The sequence below is a fragment of the Myotis nattereri genome (assembly GCF_964212035.1).
Source record: "Myotis nattereri genome assembly, chromosome: 8".
In the NCBI taxonomy this organism is placed as follows: domain Eukaryota; kingdom Metazoa; phylum Chordata; class Mammalia; order Chiroptera; family Vespertilionidae; genus Myotis; species Myotis nattereri.
The window spans coordinates 71,888,309-71,905,924 of NC_138083.1; the positions used below are offsets into that span (position 1 = coordinate 71,888,309).

General features: G+C 47.2%; 1 protein-coding gene across 9 annotated transcripts in view; it reads left to right on the plus strand.

Annotated features, from left to right (window-relative positions):
• Window positions 1-17,616, plus strand: part of PTPRT (protein tyrosine phosphatase receptor type T) — a 943,168-nt gene that overhangs the window by 768,414 nt on the left and 157,138 nt on the right. For 3 of the 9 annotated variants that reach the window (XM_081096943.1, XM_081096945.1, XM_081096948.1), the window contains exon 14: window positions 8,267-8,323. The exons of the other annotated variants lie outside the window; for them this stretch is intronic. In XM_081096943.1, coding sequence (XP_080953069.1) covers window positions 8,267-8,323 — 57 coding nt within the window. The remainder of the gene's footprint in view (window positions 1-8,266; window positions 8,324-17,616) is intronic. 9 annotated transcript variants of the gene reach the window in all.

The window sequence follows — 17,616 nt, forward strand, 5'->3', positions numbered from 1 at the left end:
CAGGGAGTGAGAAAATGCTGAGCAAGAATCTATCCCGGTGAAATGTAAATTTCTCCAGAGTTGTCCTGTCCTGCCTTGAGACAAGAAGATCAGGGTTGCTACCTCCTCCCCCATAGCACACAGTCCTTGGCACCTCCTCTTCTCCTCCCCCCTCCCTCTCCAGGATCTCTCAGGTGGCTCCAGGGGAAATGGCACCCTTGAGACTTGCACAGGTCTCTGGAGAAGGTCTCCGGTGTAAGCCTTTACACCTTTAGCCTCAACACTCACAGCATCTGGCAGATGGCATACCAACCTGAAGAGAAGATCTGGGTACCACAGGGCTCTTATTATATAAAGGCTGTATTTCACCATTGGGTTGACGCATAGCAACAAGCCAATGGATTGCCTCAACTCAAGAGCTAAAAGAAAAAGTTAAAAGCCCTTTGCTTGGCCCACTCTAGCTCTGGGAATCTGCCCAGAGTTCTAGAGAGAGAACTGCAGACAGTAGGTAACAAACATTAAGTTTTGGTTTGGAAACAAAAAAAACTATTATTCAGACTTTGAAGTGGGGGAGGGCACTAAAGAATCAGAGAGCAAAACAAAAAACAAAACAAAACAAAAAAAACACCACACCAATTGATTTAAAAAGTAAGATTTATTCTGCAGTTAAAACAGCAACTGTGAGAAAGGGCAAGTAAGAGGGTGGGAGATACACTTGGACCCGTTCAGTAATGTTTACATTTGGAAGATGAGGCGTGGACTCAGTTTAGGAACCAGGTTGAAGATGTAAGCTAAACATGCCCCAAGTGACCCTTAGAAAATGGATCACATGAAAGTTGGGGATGGGATACTTAGACTTCCAAGGTGCTGAAGCTCCAGTGAGAGATAAAACAGACCTTCCCATGGCAGATGATCCTCCCATCGGGTGGAAGACGGTCCAGGCTGCAGCTGCTGCAGGTGGTACCCAGGTCGCTCAATCCATGTCTTCTGGCTCAGACATGGCAGGCTAAGGGAGAATGGTTTCTGCTCTGGAGGCTCAGTTCATGCACCATACCAGTCAGCTCCTCTTCTGGAAACTGACAGTCAGTTCCATCCAAGCCTCTTTACCAAATGATTCTCTGTTGGTCTAATTCTTCCCCTGCCTCCCTGCAGACACCCTTCCATGCACTTTGCCACTCTCTATTGCCCACAGGCCTTGCATCCACAAGACCTGTGTGCGTGACCTGCCCACTTCCTGCCCTCCACCCTCATCCAGGCTTTATGTTCTTATTTGCTACAGACACTCCAGCACATTGGTCTTCTTTTAGTTCTTCAAAACACATCAAGCTCCTTCCTACCTCAGGACCTTTGCCCATCCTGCCCCCTCTGCCTGAAATTATCTGGCCACCATATGCATCTGCTTAACAGGCATAACATCTTTCTGACTGTAGCTGAAACCTCATTTCCTTATAAAGACCATCCTGACCTCCAATCTAATATATATCCCCAGCATTCTCCACTCTCATTGTACCCAGTACTTTTTTCAAACCATTCATCATGTTTACTTGCATGTTGACTGTCTATCTCTCGGCTAGATTCTAAGTGAAGTGAAAGGATTATGCCTATTTTGAGCACTGTTGTGTCCCCATATCCTAGCATACATTGGTGCTCAATAAAACATGTTGAATGAACAAATGGATAAATGAATTGATGTATCACTTGATTAATAAATTAATCAATAGATAGATAGAATGCTAACATGTCAGTCTTCCACGGTTTCATTTTTTCAAACATAAGCTACTTGTCAGAACTATCTCTTGGAAAGTAGAAGTAAAATGATAGAGGTGGGGATTAACTATGTGATCTACAATCCCCACTAATAAAAAGACCACCCAAGGCTTTGCTTGGTACCTGCTGTGACAGGGACCTCAATACTCCCCCAGGGAGTTCCTTCCACTATTGGACACTCAGTTAGAGAGAGCCTCAATGTCATGAGCGCAAAATGGTTCCCTAGTATTAATCTGCCGCTCAATCTTTGAGGCCACATAGGTCCTGTCTGTCTTTTTTCTTTCCAGAAAATAAAATTCACTTCCCTTGACTTGCTCCCCCTACCCCGGTAGAATTGAGCAGGTACTTGCTTGTCTGCTGCCTTCTCTCTAGAACAGTGGTTCTCAACCTTCCTAATGCCGTGACCCTTTAATATAGTTCCTCATGTTGTGGTGACCCCCAACCATAAAATTATTTTCGTTGCTACTTCATAACTGTAATGTTGCTACTGTTATGAATCGTAATGTGAATATCTGATATGCAGGATGTATTTTCATTGTTACAGATTGAACATAATTAAAGCATAGTGATTATTCACAAAAACAATATGTAATTATATATGTGTTTTCCGATGGTCTTAGGCGACCCCTGTGAAAGGGTTGTTCGACCCCCAAAGGGGTCATGACCCACAGGTTGAGAACCACTGCTCTAGAACCTCTCTGGCCCCCAGCAAGCATCTTCACTCCCATCTCTGGCACAGCCATCAAGGAAGCACAGCTGGTTCTGCCAACTCCCGCTGGGTGCACCCAAGTGGCAGTTAGAAAAATCAGCTTTGATTTGATTTGCAAACTGAGACGAGTCATTGAGATAAAATAAATCTGGAAACTCATAAAGCCCTTTGCAGAGCTCCTTTGCAGAAGACAGCCACAGTTTTAATCTAGTATACACTTTCTAACGATGATTAAAACCAACGCTCAGAGTAGGTGCTGAAAGCTAACCTCAGTAATGAAGCATGAGATAAGGGGCCAGTGTCAGCAATAGCTCCATGGTGCCCGGTGGTCATGGTGGACTAAACCCATTGTCCCAATGGCAATAGACAAGAGATTTGGGCGATGGCCTTTTGTAAATGTGGCTCAGCCATTATGAAAAAAAGAGCATTTCATCCAGTATTTTCTCTTCATTCTCCATAGTGGATGGTCACCCCTGCAGACAGTATCTCCAGTGAGATGCCCTTATTTTTCAGATACTAAGACTGGAGCTGAGAGAGGGAATGATGTGGCCATGGCTTCCTTGTCCACAGGGATAGCATGCACAGGTGATATGAGAAGCCAAGCCAGAAGTAGGAATTGTCTGCTGCAAGATTGAAATGCCTGCCCTTCCCTTCCCCACTGGGCCAATGCTATATGGAAGGTCCTATATTTTACGTGTAAAGTTTCCCTGAGCAGTTGCATGGAATAATGGGGAATCAGAGACACCTGGATTGAAATCCTGCATCCAAACCTTTAACTGTTTGACCTTGGACAAGTCCCAACCTATGAGTCCATCACTTCACTTTTAAGCCTGAGATTATTAGTTCTTTCTCCTGATTATTTGAGATAATGCCTGGGAAAGGTCAAGAAAATAATAGATGATAAACAACTTGAGCTTCCTTCTCTCTTTTAGACCTTCTCTGATATGAGACCTGGAGACTGAGGTCTACTCAGCACATCTTTCTCTCTGCTGTTCTCTAAGGAAGAAAAGGAAAGACTGGACTCTAATTACATCTCATACAATTGTACAAATCGGGCTTTTGTCAAATAGACTCCAGCTAGATTCAGAGAGCAGAAATAAAGGGGATAGGAATGATGCTGATCTCGGCTTTTAGCATTTAACCTTTTCATTAATAGGTCATTGTATTTTGATGAGATCGTACATAACAATAATATATAATTATTAACAAAATAGAGGATCTTGCTCATCCACTTGCTGACCTTTGACTGTGACACTTTTCCTTTTCTCATCATCTTCCCAGAAATTTCAGAAGGGTCTCAGGACCAAAGGATGCCCAAATGTCGCCATGGTAACTGGAGTAGGGGCCATAATGAGGGACCACTTGTGAGAGGCCAGACCAGCCGTGGGCGAACTACGGCCCGCGGGCCGGATCCGGCCTTTTTGAAATGAATAAAACTAAAAAAAAAAAAAAAAAGACCGTACCCTTTTATGTAATGGTGTTTACTTTGAATTTATATGAGTTCACACAAACACTCCCTCCATGCTTTTGTTCCGGCCCTCCGGTCCAGTTTAAGAACCCATTGTGGCCCTCGAGTCAAAAACTTTGCCCACCCCTGGGCCAGACTGTAGTGACTAGTCTATTGGAAAACTTTTGGTTGTTGTTCAGTCCTTAGAAATCCCAGATTTTCAGAGGGGAAAGCCCAGGGTGTGTGTTTGAGGTTTGCATAGGATGGTGCTGTTCTTCCCTGGCCAAGCCCACTGAGATGAGTTTTCCATGCTGGGGCTCTCAGAATTACTTGCGTGTAACAAGGTTTCTTGATCTGTGCCCCCTTTGCTTTCACCCAGTGTCTTCTAGGTCCTAACATGCTAAGAGAATAGTATGGATTTTCCTGAAGGTCTTGTGACAAAAATGGAGGAAGAGAATTAATTATAAGTGCACCATAAAATAACTAAAGATTACCTTTAAATATCCCAACCCTTTCTTTAACATTTGTCTTGCTATAATAGCTGGTACATCTTACTAGTGTTCTGTTGCTTACCTACCCCCTACTCTGTAGATTCTCTCAAACTGCCACCCTCCCCAACATACAAACACACACATGCCTACCTTCTCCACACCCCACTCAGGAAGACAAAGCTGGTGTCATGGAATTCAGGAAAACAAAAGCCAAGATCAACTTGTCCTTCAAGAAGTCTCAGTTCATTCCTGTAAACTAGAAATGAGAATTATCTACTGAAGACCTTGACTTTAGCTCAAATCTGTTGTTCAAAAGTGGTTGCATCTTACAAAGGAAATAAGAGGTCTTTTAAAATAAGGGGTCAAAGAAAGAGAAAAATTTGGGTAGGCTGGAGACAAATATCTATATATATATATAAAAGGCTTATATGCAAGTTGTCCCCTCGGGAGTTTGACCGGGAGATTGGGAGTTTGATTGCTCACTATGATATGCATTGATCACCAGGGGGCAGCACGGAATGAAGGAAGGACCCCGGCTGGCAGCCGTCAGCCAGGGAAGAAAGGCCCTGGCCAGCAGCCAGAAGGCCCCAATTGACCCTGATTGCTGGCCAGCCTTAGGGACTCTACCCATGCATGAATTTTGTGCACCAGGCCTCTAGTTATAAATAAAGATAATAAAGCTCCATTTGAGCTTTCATTGATGGATTTTCAATGTTGTGTTGAAGTTGAAGGTAAAGGGGATATGCAAAATTACCACCCATTGTGTACCAGTCATGTGTATGTTGACATGAGTTACAATGCAATGATAGAACTAAAATCTGGCCCATATTATGCACTAAATAAATAGTCATTATTAATTTCCTTACTAAAATATTGAAGCCATACTGGCTCAAATGGGTTAAATAAAGAGCTCAAGGTGCTTCAGAACTATAGCTGAGCTCTAACTCCAAAGCTCATGGCATTTCTATGGCACCATTTTGAATCTTATCAATACCAAGGTCTGGGTTATATTCCATGGACCACTGTCAGGGTTCCCTGACTCCTATTTGTTAACTCCTTCTCAGGATTTTATTTCTAGAAATAGTTGATAATAGAATCTTTAGGGTGTAATGGGTCTTTGGTCTCTCTTCAGTGGTGTCCAAGCCAAGTCCTGGGATCTGGAGCAGAAAACTCAAGGAGCCATCAGCTGTCTTCACTTCCACAACATATTGAAGCTAATAAACCAAGAAATTAGTTTGTCTTCGAGGTTATCTGCTTCAATACCATCTTTAGCTCATCAGCATCTTTTTGCATTTAACAGTAATTGCTTTAGAAGCGGGGGGGGGGGGGGGAACAAAACAGAAAGGAAGTCTGAGGTGCTCAGCATTCTGACCTTTTTTTTCTGCATGGTCTCAATATGTTCATCAATGTCTGACATATATACTAGCACATATGAGCATTCTCAGGTATGTGGTTGAGGCACAGTTTGAAAGAAGAGTGATAATTACCATATTGAACAAGGTTGGAGAGGAAGGAGATCTTCTGAGCTGAGGAAGGAGCGTGTGCAATTCATTACGAGACAAGAGAGCATGCATAGGACAAGGCAAAGCAACAATGGCTGGAATGCTATGTGACCAGTAGAGGCCACATGTGATGAGAGGTGAGGCTGAAGTGGCCAGCAAGCCCAGGACGCCAAGGACCCTGGGTGGCCCCATGGCATACATAGCACATTGTCCCGAGACAGGGGAGGTCCTTGGAGGTGCTGAAGCAGACTGCCTTTGTCCAGAAGGCCACCTATTCACAGGTTAGAAAATTGGGCAGAGAAGGGCTTCTTGGGCAAGGACAGGCAGGAGCAGGGGAGAACAAGAGGATGCTGCTGAAACGCCAGGTGGAAACATGACTCATCTCTTCTCCCAGGCCTTCCATTTCTTTTTCTGACATGCAAGGCCAACAGTGTTTGTCTTGCCTATCTCAAAAGATGGGAAGGAAAATTAACAAAAATAGCCACTTAGAAGAAGGTTTGCAAACATTTCTTTGAAGGGCCAGATAGTAAATATTTTTTAGCTTTGCAGGCCATATGGTCTCTGTCAGAGTGATCCGACTTTGTCATTATAGCACAAAAGCATAGATCATACATATAAAATAAACCTGGTTGTGTTCCAATAACATTTATTTACGGACACTGAATTTTGAACTTTATATAATCTTTTATATGTCAAAAACTATTTCTCTTCTTTTTACCTTTTTCTCAACCATTTGAAACTGTAAAAACCATTGTGGGCTCATGACCACCCAGAAAACAGCCAGTGGGTGGTTGGATTTGGCTCATGAGCCATCGTTTGCTGACCTCTCCCTGGGAGTGTGCTTTGAAAACGGGACATCGCCCACCTCGAAGGGAGGAGTATTATGCTTGCTGTTGACCAAATTTATTGTTGGTGACATTTTACAGCACCTCGCGGCTGTTAGTCAAGCTTGCCCTTCCTGTGAATTTTTGCAATTATGTATTTCCTGTTTACCAGTTGGTCTGAAATGCCCTGGCTGTTTCTCTGTTTTGCGTAAGAACTTTATGCGGTTTTGTGGATGAATCACCAGAGAAACCAGCAGCCTTTGGCCAGCGTAGGACACTTTCATGCCTTCCAGTTCACCTTCTTTAGAGAGGCAAGTGGTGGGTTTGAATGGACAGGAACATCAGTCAGGCAATCCAGGGTTTGGCTCCCGCCTCTGCCAGTTATTACGTCTGTGACCTTGGGCAAGTTACATCAGTTCTCTAACTCATCATTTCTTCATTTGTTCATTCATTTACTAGAACTTAACAGATATTCAGTGAGTACCTACTATGTGCCAGGTGCAGTGCAAGGCCACAGAAGTATACCAGTTAACGGGACATTACTGTGGCCTCCTTCAAGGAGATTATAGAAATGAGGGGAGAGCAGCCATTTATAATACGGTGGGACAGGTGTCTGTCCCAGGTGAGACACTAAAGACTCCCTAGAGAGAAAGACCTGTCACCTGAAGAATGAGCAGTTGGTGGCCAGGTGCAGAGGCAGGAAGGGGGTGTGTGTGTCTCACACAAAGTGACAAGCTTAGGTAAGGCCCACAGACAAGAAGAGAGGGGCCTGTTGATGATGGAAAGGAGACTGTGCTTGGACAGAACAAAGTGTGATCCTGGGGGTGGAGAGAAGGGGAGGGGCAGGCGGAGGACTGTCCCTGAGCGCCCATGAGCTGAAGTTTACTTTGGGAATGACAGGGCCATTGATGCATTCGACTAAAGGGTGGACGAGGACTGAAGGGGAGCAAGCCTGGAGGCAGGAAGTCCAGCTCAGGGGCTGCTTAAATGATCCAAGAGAAACATGAGGGTGGCTCAGACTGAGTGGAAATGGAATTGGAGAGAAGGCGGAAGCTTAAAGTTTTCTGGGGTAGAATTGATAAGGCATGCTGAGTGACTCGAAGTGGGAGGTCAGGAAAAAAGAGGGCCAAAGCACGACTCCAGGCTTCCAGACTGAGCAGCTAGCTACATGGATGGTGGCACCATTTACTAAGGGAGGGGAAATTGGGAGAGGAGATGTGCGGGTGGAAAGGTGATGGGTTCATTTATAATAACACTGACCTTCCTGGTTGTTCTAAGTTTTAGAAACATTGTATGTGAGGTACCTGGCAGAGTACCTGGCATGTCGTGGGTGCTTGATAAATGGTGACTCTTATTCTTGTTCCATTTTTTAAAAATCTATTTCAGGCCCTGTTTGGTTAGATCATGATGTTCTTTTGCTGTTTAGTGTGAGCTCTTCAGAGCCACAAGAACTGCCGTTTTGTTCACTGTGCCGCACGTTTTCATGTGTGTTTCTCTCTCTCCTTCTCTTCTGCATGCTGCCTGGGGACTGGCTTCCTTGTGGTCAGCACCAATGGGCAGCGCCCAGGTGACCCCGGGGACTCCACTCTGCCTCCTCACCACAGGTGATCACCAGAGCCCTGGGCGGGTGGGAGGGGAGTGAGAGTGTCCCACGCTCAGCAGGTCCTCCAGGCCAGGTGCACCATAGAGGAATTGGCAGTCCCTCCACCCCACCCACCCACCCATCCTCCCATTCTTCCACTCACCCATCCACTCACCTACTCACCCTCCCTCCCTCCCTTCCTCCCTCCCTCCCTCCCTTCCTCCCTCCATCCATCCATCTATCCATTCTACTAACACTTACAAAGTACCTACTATGTGCCGGGTACTGTTCTAGGCACCAATGTATACAATGATGAGCAAAAGAAGACATGTTCCTGTGCCTTTCTGGGAGGGGAAAGAGCCATTAGAGTAAAAAAAACACTACACAAATAAGGGTAGGACTCCAACCATGGGTGGTGCTGCAAAGGAGAGGTGTGTGGTGTTCAAAACAAACAAGCAAACACACCAGGAACTAAAGGAGTGCTTCCCAGGCAACTCACAACTACGCAGTGGTCTGAGGCTAGGAAAGTGGCCTAGTATGTCTGTGCTTAGGAAGTTAGTAGCTCTGGCTCTGGTCCCAGGTCTACCATTTGTCTCAGACAAGCCCTTTATTTTATTTTTTAAATATTTTTAATATATTTTTATTAATTTTGGATAGGAAGAGAGAGCTAGAAACAGCAACAATGAGACAGAATCATTCACTGGCTGCCTCCTGGTTCACCCCCACCCCCCACCCCCACCCACTGTGCATTGAGCCTGCAACCAGGGCATATGTCCTGACCAGGAATCAAACTGTGACCTCTTGGTTCATAGGTCGATGCTCAATCACTAAGCCATGCTGGCCAGGCCCTGGACAAACCTTTTAAATGTGACAATCCCCACTGCTCTTATCTATAAGCAGGAATAGCAATACCTGTCTCTTACCATTTGCTTACATGCTCTGCACTTGCAGGGTCTTCTGGAGTTGTGTTCTGTGAGAAAGCAAGATAATGGGTGTGAAAACCAGTGGGGTGGGAGTAGGTAGCTGTTGGAAGGAACCACCAGGCCCTTCCCTTGAACAGGTAATCTGAGCTCATTTCACATAAACACCTGCCACTCTTCAAGGTTGGGATTGCAGAGCCCAAGTGTGTCAGAGGTTGTCCCCAAGAGACCCTGCTGACCTAGAACCTCAACTGCAGGGGCCCTTTCTGGTCAGTGGGACATTTCTTGGAGACTTCAAATATTTGACTGTTGCCTCTCAAAGTTGTTGCTCAGACAGTGGCTCTTCTCTCCTAGTTCCTAGCTGGCCCATTTAGCACGGTGGGAGAGGAGGTGCAGGAGGTAGGGATGATGAGGGTCCAGCCATCCCTATACCTTCAAAGTCCAGTGCTGTCCACCCCCTTCCCAGACTCAGAGGCATTGCTCCTAGTGAGTATCTAAGGTGGGGTTCCCTAGACACAGAGGCTGAGACGGGGGTTCCTGTGCAGATTATTCATTGAGGAGCATCTTCAGAAGAATGTGAGGGAGTCAGAATGGGGCAGGGGAAGAAGCTGGGGGAGGATGTGCAGCCGCATCAGCTGAGCCCACAGGGGCTCTGGAGTGTGGGTTCTATCACAGAGTTGCTTCTACCCTGAGACAAGGGAACAGGCATTTGTCAGTCGGCCACTGGCTGTGGGCTGCCGTGGGAGTGCATATTTCCTGGGGAGGTGACAGCCTTGGTCTGATGGCACTTCTGGAGGTACAGGGGTATCTGTGGGCTGTTAGCACCACAGATCTGGGCGACGCCCCATCAGTAGTCACCACAGCCAGGTTGTGTCCCTGCTCTTGACCCCCATGCGTCACTACTGACTGCCCAGGAGTGGCATATTACCTTCAGCAAGTTGCATAACCTTGTCTCACCTGCACCGCTAATTGTCACACTTGCTCTAGAGTCGTATTAAAGGCTACATTAGGGACTCACCAGCTTACTCTCAAATAGTCGAGGGAAGGAAAAACGATTACATCTGGGGACCCCCGGGAGGGCTCTATGCAGGAGCAGCGCAGAGCAGCCCTGCACCAAGTGCCAGCCCCCTGCCCACGCTGCCACAGCCCTCCAGCGCCCCCCTCATCCCAGGAGGGGTTGCAGTTGCAGGTGGACACACATGACGGTGAGAGGAAAGTGACTCACCCTTGTGCTCACACCCACGTTGTGGAGAAGCCGTGCGTCCCAGAGTGTGTGAGCTGCTCGTTTTGCGGGTCCTTGTTCCCTGGGCTCTGTTCACGTCGAGCAGCCTGATAATGCCTCCTTTCAGCTGAGCCAGTCCCACAGGGCACATTTGTTCCTCCCTCTCGCCTCCTGAGGCGTTGGAATGGCCCCCTCTGACAGGTTTACTGCCCTGGGTTCCATTTATTCCCTGCCTTCCTAGCCGTGTTTGATGGGTGAGGTGCCGGCGAGCGTTTCTCTCTGAGCTGGTGGTCCCTTGAAGTGTGTTTTGTGCACGCTCGTCCCCTGCAAGCAAGAATGGCTGATGTAAGTGATGACCGCCAGGGTCTGAGTGATGGCGGTAGAGGACAGTAAACACCGTCACCGTCACCGGCGCAAGAACCACGAGGAAGAGGTGGCATTCAGAGGGGGCTGAGACTGAGTTCAGCTCTGAGCTCTGCCACTCCCTGCCTGTGACCCTGGGCACGTTACTTCTCTTCTCCGGGCTCCCCGCTCCCTCTGGAGAATTGGGGGGCGCTCAGTGTGAGAGCAGCTTTCACTTCTTTGCTCAGTTGACTCCAACTAGCTCTTCAGGTCGCTCTGACCTGCTAGCCTTTCCTTCAAGGACCCCGTGCTCTAAGACAGTGATGGCGAACCTTTTGAGCTCGGCGTGTCAGCATTTTGAAAAACCCTCACTTAACTCTGGTGCTGTGTCACATATAGAAATTTTTTGATGTTTGCAACCATAGTAAAACAAAGACTTATATCTTTGATATTTATTTTATATATTTAAATGCCATTTAACAAAGAAAAGTCAACCAAAAAAATGAGTTCGCATGTCACCTCTGACACACGTGTCATAGGTTCGCCATCCCTGCTCTAAGACATGGCTTCTCAATCTTGGCACAAGGGACATCTGGGGGCAGATAATTCTTTATTGGGGCCGGGGGGCGGGGAGGGGGAGAAGCTATCCTGGACATTGTAGGACAGTTAGGAGCATCCCTGGCCCCTATCCATTGGATTCCGGTAGCACTTTATCTCTGAGTTGTCACAACCAAATAGATCTCCTGACTTTCCAAATGTTCCTGGAGGGGCAAAAGCGCCCCCTGTTGAAAACCCTGAGAATTGCACTGTTAAGTAAAAATAGCATTTCAGCTGTTACATAATTTTAAGTTTTTAAAGTGACATTAGAAAACTAACAGGTGAAATTAATTTAAACACAGTTCATTGAACACAATGTATACAATAATCATCATTTTAACATGTAATCAATATTTTCAAATTATGAATAAAAGATATTTTACATTCTTTCTTTGCACCAAGTCTTTGAAATCTGGTGTGCATTTTACACGTGGAGCACTTCTCAGATCAGATGCTACATTTTAAACGGTTAAAGTAAAATGTAACCCTAAAAAAGGTCAACCCTGTGTTTACAATCAAGCACGGCTTCTGTTTTTAAATTTAAATCCGTTGACATGAAATAAACTTTAACCGGCGCTTCCACAGTCACACCAGCCACAGGTCACGTGCTCAGAAACCACGGGTGGCATTGTGGACAGTGCAGAGTTAGAGGTTCAAAGGTCTTGACTGCCTCTGTGCCCAGCTGCTGAACAGAAGTGAATGTGCACAGTGTGGAGGCTCAGTAAACGGCCAGTTGCCTCTATCCCATTCCCCCTGCCAAGCTTTCTAGAGACTGACTTTCCGGAGCTTTTGAATGGGGCTCCCCCAGATCTGCTGGTGCAGCCCCACTGGGCCCACCGCCCAGCCTGGGCTCGCATGGTACTGGCCCAGGGGAAGTCGGGCTGGGGGCGGGAGCCTGGGCGTCACAGGGGAGACCTCCCCAGGCCTCCAGGTGAGCAGTAACAGGCACTGCACACTCGATCTTGGCTTCTGCTTCTGTCCTCTCTTGCTTACAGAAGAGCTGCTTTCCCATCCTTTGGGGAGGGGCACAGATCAGCTTTCAGTACAGAGCAGAGATTCAGTGTTGCTGCTTTCAAAACCGAGGGGCAGAGTCTGGAAGAAAGAAAACATGTTCGTGGTGGATTTGGCTGGAATCTCAACAATCGATGCCATTCCCGCTGCTGGTTTTATTACCCTCGCTCAGTTTCGCCGCACTAATCTGAATTCCGTGCTGCATGCTGACTGGCGGTTCTCTCTGATCCCGCTCATGCTTCCACTAATCCTCCCTAGAGATTGCTCGCCCCCTCCTGTGCACCTCTCTCCTTCTCGGGCGCACTGATGTTCGCTGCAAGCTGCCTGTTCCAGAGGCAAGATTTGGACAAAGCTGCCTGAGCCAGGCAGATCTTTGCCTCTCCTCCCCCTTCCTGCCCCATTGAGTCAGGCAGTGCTGTCACTTCAGGGGGCATCAATTTGGCCGGAGTCGGTTGGAAAGAATTGAATTATGTTTCTGAGTAAGAGCTTTAGGGACGCCTCAGCCCCTGGTGCACCCTGCTACCCTGTTCAGACAGATAAAGCCAGGACATGTCCTTCTAGAAGCCTTCTATTCCGCTAAGTCTGTAACCGCCCAGGAGTCTTGTCCCTCTTCCCACGTGCTCCACTGGGCCCTGACTCCTATTAGCATTTGATTTGACTTATGAAATGCAAAGACCTCCCTTCCAGGGGTGGCCCATTCCCAGGCTGCTTAGATCATGACTCAGCTGAACCTGCCGTGATGGGTTGAATTGTGTCTCCCAGAAAAGACGGGTTGCAGTCCCAACCCCTCGTTCCTGTGAATGTGACCTTATTTAAAAGAGGGTCTTTGCAGATGTTATTAGTAAAGATGAAGTCATGGGTGGCTCTAATCTAATATGACCGGTGTCCTTACACGAAGAGAAACGGCACGGAAGACAGAGACACAAAGAGAGCTCTGTGTGACGAGAGGCAGAGATTGGAACGCCCAGGACTGCCAGCCACCACCACAGCCAGGCCGGGGCCGGGAAGGACTCTGCCCCGTCTCAGGGGAGCCCTGCTCACCCCTTGACTTCAGACCTTGCGTCTCCAAATTTTAGTGGTTTTCAACCACCCGGCCTGTGATCATTTGTTACAACAGCCCCAGGAACTAATGTACTTGGAGACGCACACTCCTCACCGCTGGGCAGTGGGCGGGGCCACTGTCAGAGCTGTGCCCTGAAGTCCTCACAGAGACCAAGGCCAAGAGCTGCCACCTCAGCGGGGCTCCCTGTGGGTCCCCTTTCCACATCTGGCTCAGGACTGGTCTCCACTCTGTGGCTCTGATGCCCGCTTCCTGGTCCTGCCTCCTGCCTTTGAATGGTCTCGGCACCTGTGCTGGTCGCCTCCTGGCCTTGGCCTCTCCCTCACCAACCAGGCTGTCGTAACCTGTTCTCAGAGTCCTGGCACTGTATGACCCGTAGACCATCCCTGGTCGGCTTCTGTGCTTCTCTCTCCACTGACTGCTCCTGCGAAGGCTCCCCTGTCCGCCAGCTGCCCCAGGACTGCTCTGACCCCACAGGAAGAATGAGTCTGCTCAGTGTGGCTACACGCTCTCTGGTCCTGGGAAAATCTAAAGGGACTTTACCACAGAGCATCCAAAAGAGCGAGTGTTCCCTCTTACATCTGCTCTTCAGACTAAACCCTTAATCCCCAGCGCAGGCCGTGGGTGCTCCTCTCTGCCACCGTTAAGCAGCTTTGAGCCGCCTGGGCTCCTGGCTCAGCACACAGATTTCTGCTGCAGGAGCCAGGGCCTCAGGCTGAGCAGACTTGGCCTCTCCATCCTCATCAGCGGGACAGACTGGTCTGGACCACAGGGAGCTGGGGAGGGAGTGGTGGCAGGCGGCCACCGGCTGGTCTCGGGGATGCCCACCCGACCTGTCCCACACTGCTCACGACATGTGGAAATGAGGTGTGTAGTCCAGCCGTGCCTAAGCAGAATCATGCTTGCCCTTCTCTTTACATAGCTGTTTATTAGCACCCATCCCACTGAGTTTGGATTGTCAGCTTGCACACTTCTCTCTCCAAATATGTTAGTGAGCTCCCAGACAGCAGGTGTGTCTAGTAATCACCTCACAGGCAGATCCACTATCTTCATTATCATCCAGGCACCAAGATACATTGGGCAATGCCGAGACTTCTCCCCGGTGGCCAAGGGTTGAGTTGGTGCTCATGAGGCCAATATATGGGTCTGATCCATTTGGAGGCCACTTAGCTTTGTGTGGTTTCATGGGCATAGGTTGACTGGCCAGCAGAACCCTCCCAAACTCTAGCCGCCAGCTGACTTCTGATTCCTCCTTCAGATTCGACCCTTATCCCAGACACATCCTGGTCCTTAACCTTAACTGTGTCCTGATGCCTAGACCAGTCTACCAAGTGCACCCATCTCTGGGTTCCTAGACAGTGTCAAACCCAACTCTAGCTGTAGCTTACAGTCCTACTCTGGTCATGGAGTAGGGTCCTGGCACTCCTGCTGAAGGCCTTTCCTGGGTACAAGGGGGAGCAACTGAGACTTTGGGAAACATAAAGGGGTTCTCCGCCCACCACCAGTACAGCCTTGAAAGGATGTGCCTTATGAGGGCTGTGTCAATAATGACAGTGCCTGATGTCAGTCAGTCATGATTGGTCTTAACTAAGTCCATTGTGCTGAATTCCGAATGCATTTTTTTAAAATATATTTTATTGAATTTTTACAGAGAGGAAGAGAGAGGGATAGAGAGTTAGAAACATCGATGCGAGAAAAACATCGATCAGCTGCCTCCTGCACACTCACTACTGGAGATATGTCCGCAACCCAGGTGCATGCCCTTGACCGGAATCGAACCTGGGACCCTTGAGTCCGCAGGCCGACACTCTATCCACTGAGCCAAACCGGTTAGGGCACCAAATGCATTTTTTTAAAAATTTAGAATAAAGGAGTTTTCCTGCACCCTGAAGCGATTCACCCTCGGGGTTTCTCTAGCCTCCTTTCCTACCGTGTGTAACATGATTGAACTAGAATTTGACCACAGAGCATTCGCTGTGCAAAACAAGGCCTACCTGAAAACAGAGATTCAGGAGACGCCTGGGAACAAGTGGAATCAGACCTTAAGGAACAATTTATTTGTGTGGCCAGCGTGCTTTCAAACAATCAATTAAAGCTATTTCTATCTCCTGGGGTGCTAACCTCCATTAAAGTCGGGAAAGAGAACAGCCTCTGTCGCCAGTGTTTAGCGGCTTCCGTTGTAGAGTCTGTGATGAAGTCGATCCCCGCCTCTAAGGACTGGCTGGGTAATACTGAGGGGGTCTGGGATGTTATAAATCTGTATCTTCTTTATACTTAACTCAGTACTTATTCAGTGGCTTTCCACAGCCAGGGTAGAGCTATCTTTGAAAATCCTGTTTCTCTGTAGTATTTTCCAACTACTTGACATTGCCTCTGAGTTAAATCTTGGGTAAAAGCAATTACTGTCATATGATGAATTGAGGCAATTTATTTATTACTTTGAGAAACATCCTAGGTGATATCACTTAGAAGAATGATGGAATAATCCTTCTTATGTACTCCATTATCCACCAGATCTCGTGATGGAGGTGCATTCCGAGATGCGGGGGAGGTAGCCAGCAATTTAAAAAATTAGTCATCGTGAGATCAAAGAAAGAGTATTGGAAATAAAGTAGAAAATAGTTGCCTAAACTTAAGCAAGACTCGTCTCTCTGTGAAATTCTATGGGATGCTTTGGTTGCTAAATACCAAAAAAGGTATTATAGAGAAAGCCCAGAGATTAATAATAAAGCTAAATGCAATATATTAAGGGTTTGGAGATGGTGGCTGATCTACAAGGAAAATGAAAAGGATGAGGGAACTTAAGTTTAAAAGGTCAAGTGTAAATATCATTTGAGCAAAGTCTGTATAATTTGGCCCTTATAACAAGATTCATATGACATGTTCATCAATCCCTTGGATATTAGAATATTATATGTTGGTGAGAGGGCATGAGAGGAGATGAGATAATTTTAAAGAAAAGCTGGAATAAATGGAGCTGCATGATACAAGCAGGTGGCAAACTGAGCAGGGACAGGAATAAATGCAAAGGCATCTTAATCTGCCGGTCATGATCAGGGTCTAAATTCCCTAAAAACCAGTCTACATTTTTCTTCCTGATATTTGAGGAAAGACAACCAGATTTCCCTGGTTAGCAATGTCTCCCCACTGTTTGTGGGAGAGGTAGCAGAATGGTATAATGATTTAAAGAGAATAAACTCTGTACCAGACTGCCAGGGTTCAAATTCCATCTCTGCCACTTGCTACTATTACTTAGTCTCTCTGAGCCTCAGCTTTCCCATCTCTGAAATGGGTATGATGAGAAAACCCACTTCATAGCATTGTAGTGAGGATTAAAAGAGATAGTATATATGAAGGGCTTAAAACAGCATCCTGGCTTGTAGTGAAAACTCCCAGTCTATGTTAACTCTTTATTGTTAATAATATTTCTGTTTCACATGTGGTCAGGTATCCTGACTCATGTAGATAGAGTCCAGTTTTACACCTGGCTGTCCTGAAAGCCAGTCAAAGTGTCTCCATATTGGCCATGACTTTGTGCAAGACACAGTACTGGACATTCTTCTGGAGGTACAAGTCCAGACACCGCTCAGAAGTGCCAACAAGGTGAAACTAGCATCCCACGTTCATAGAAAAGCGCATGCTGGCCCTTGGCCCATTTGGCCTCAGATCCATCCGTTGCTCACCCCCTGCTGTGCTGGGATGTGCAGGTGACCCTTGGGCCTCATGTCAAGAGGTGACCGGGTTTGGCCAAAAGGAGACATCAACTGTGGAGCAAGAGGAAGGAGAAGGCTTCCCTTGTGGCCTCGAGAGGGAAGAACCGTACAGGCCTGACACAGTTCTCCAAGTCTCACTTCTGTTGGGGACCCTGACCTCTGGGCCCAGATGGCCCCACCTCTGCCCTTTGTCTCCTCAGCCTGGGCTGGGTAGTAGCTTGTGATGTCACCCTCTGGGTTGCCTCACCATCCTCTCCTGAACCCTGGGTACCACTTCTCTGCTAAATTTGCTCCAGTTTAAGTGTTTGGAGCAGTTTCCCTTTTCGTGGTTGAATGCTGACTAACGTGGATCCTGTGCTGGTTTCTAGTGGTTATTCTCTCCTTTAGTAAATGGAATGAAAAGAAAATCTGACTTAATCATCCAGTCTATTTTTTTTTTTCTGTATCAAC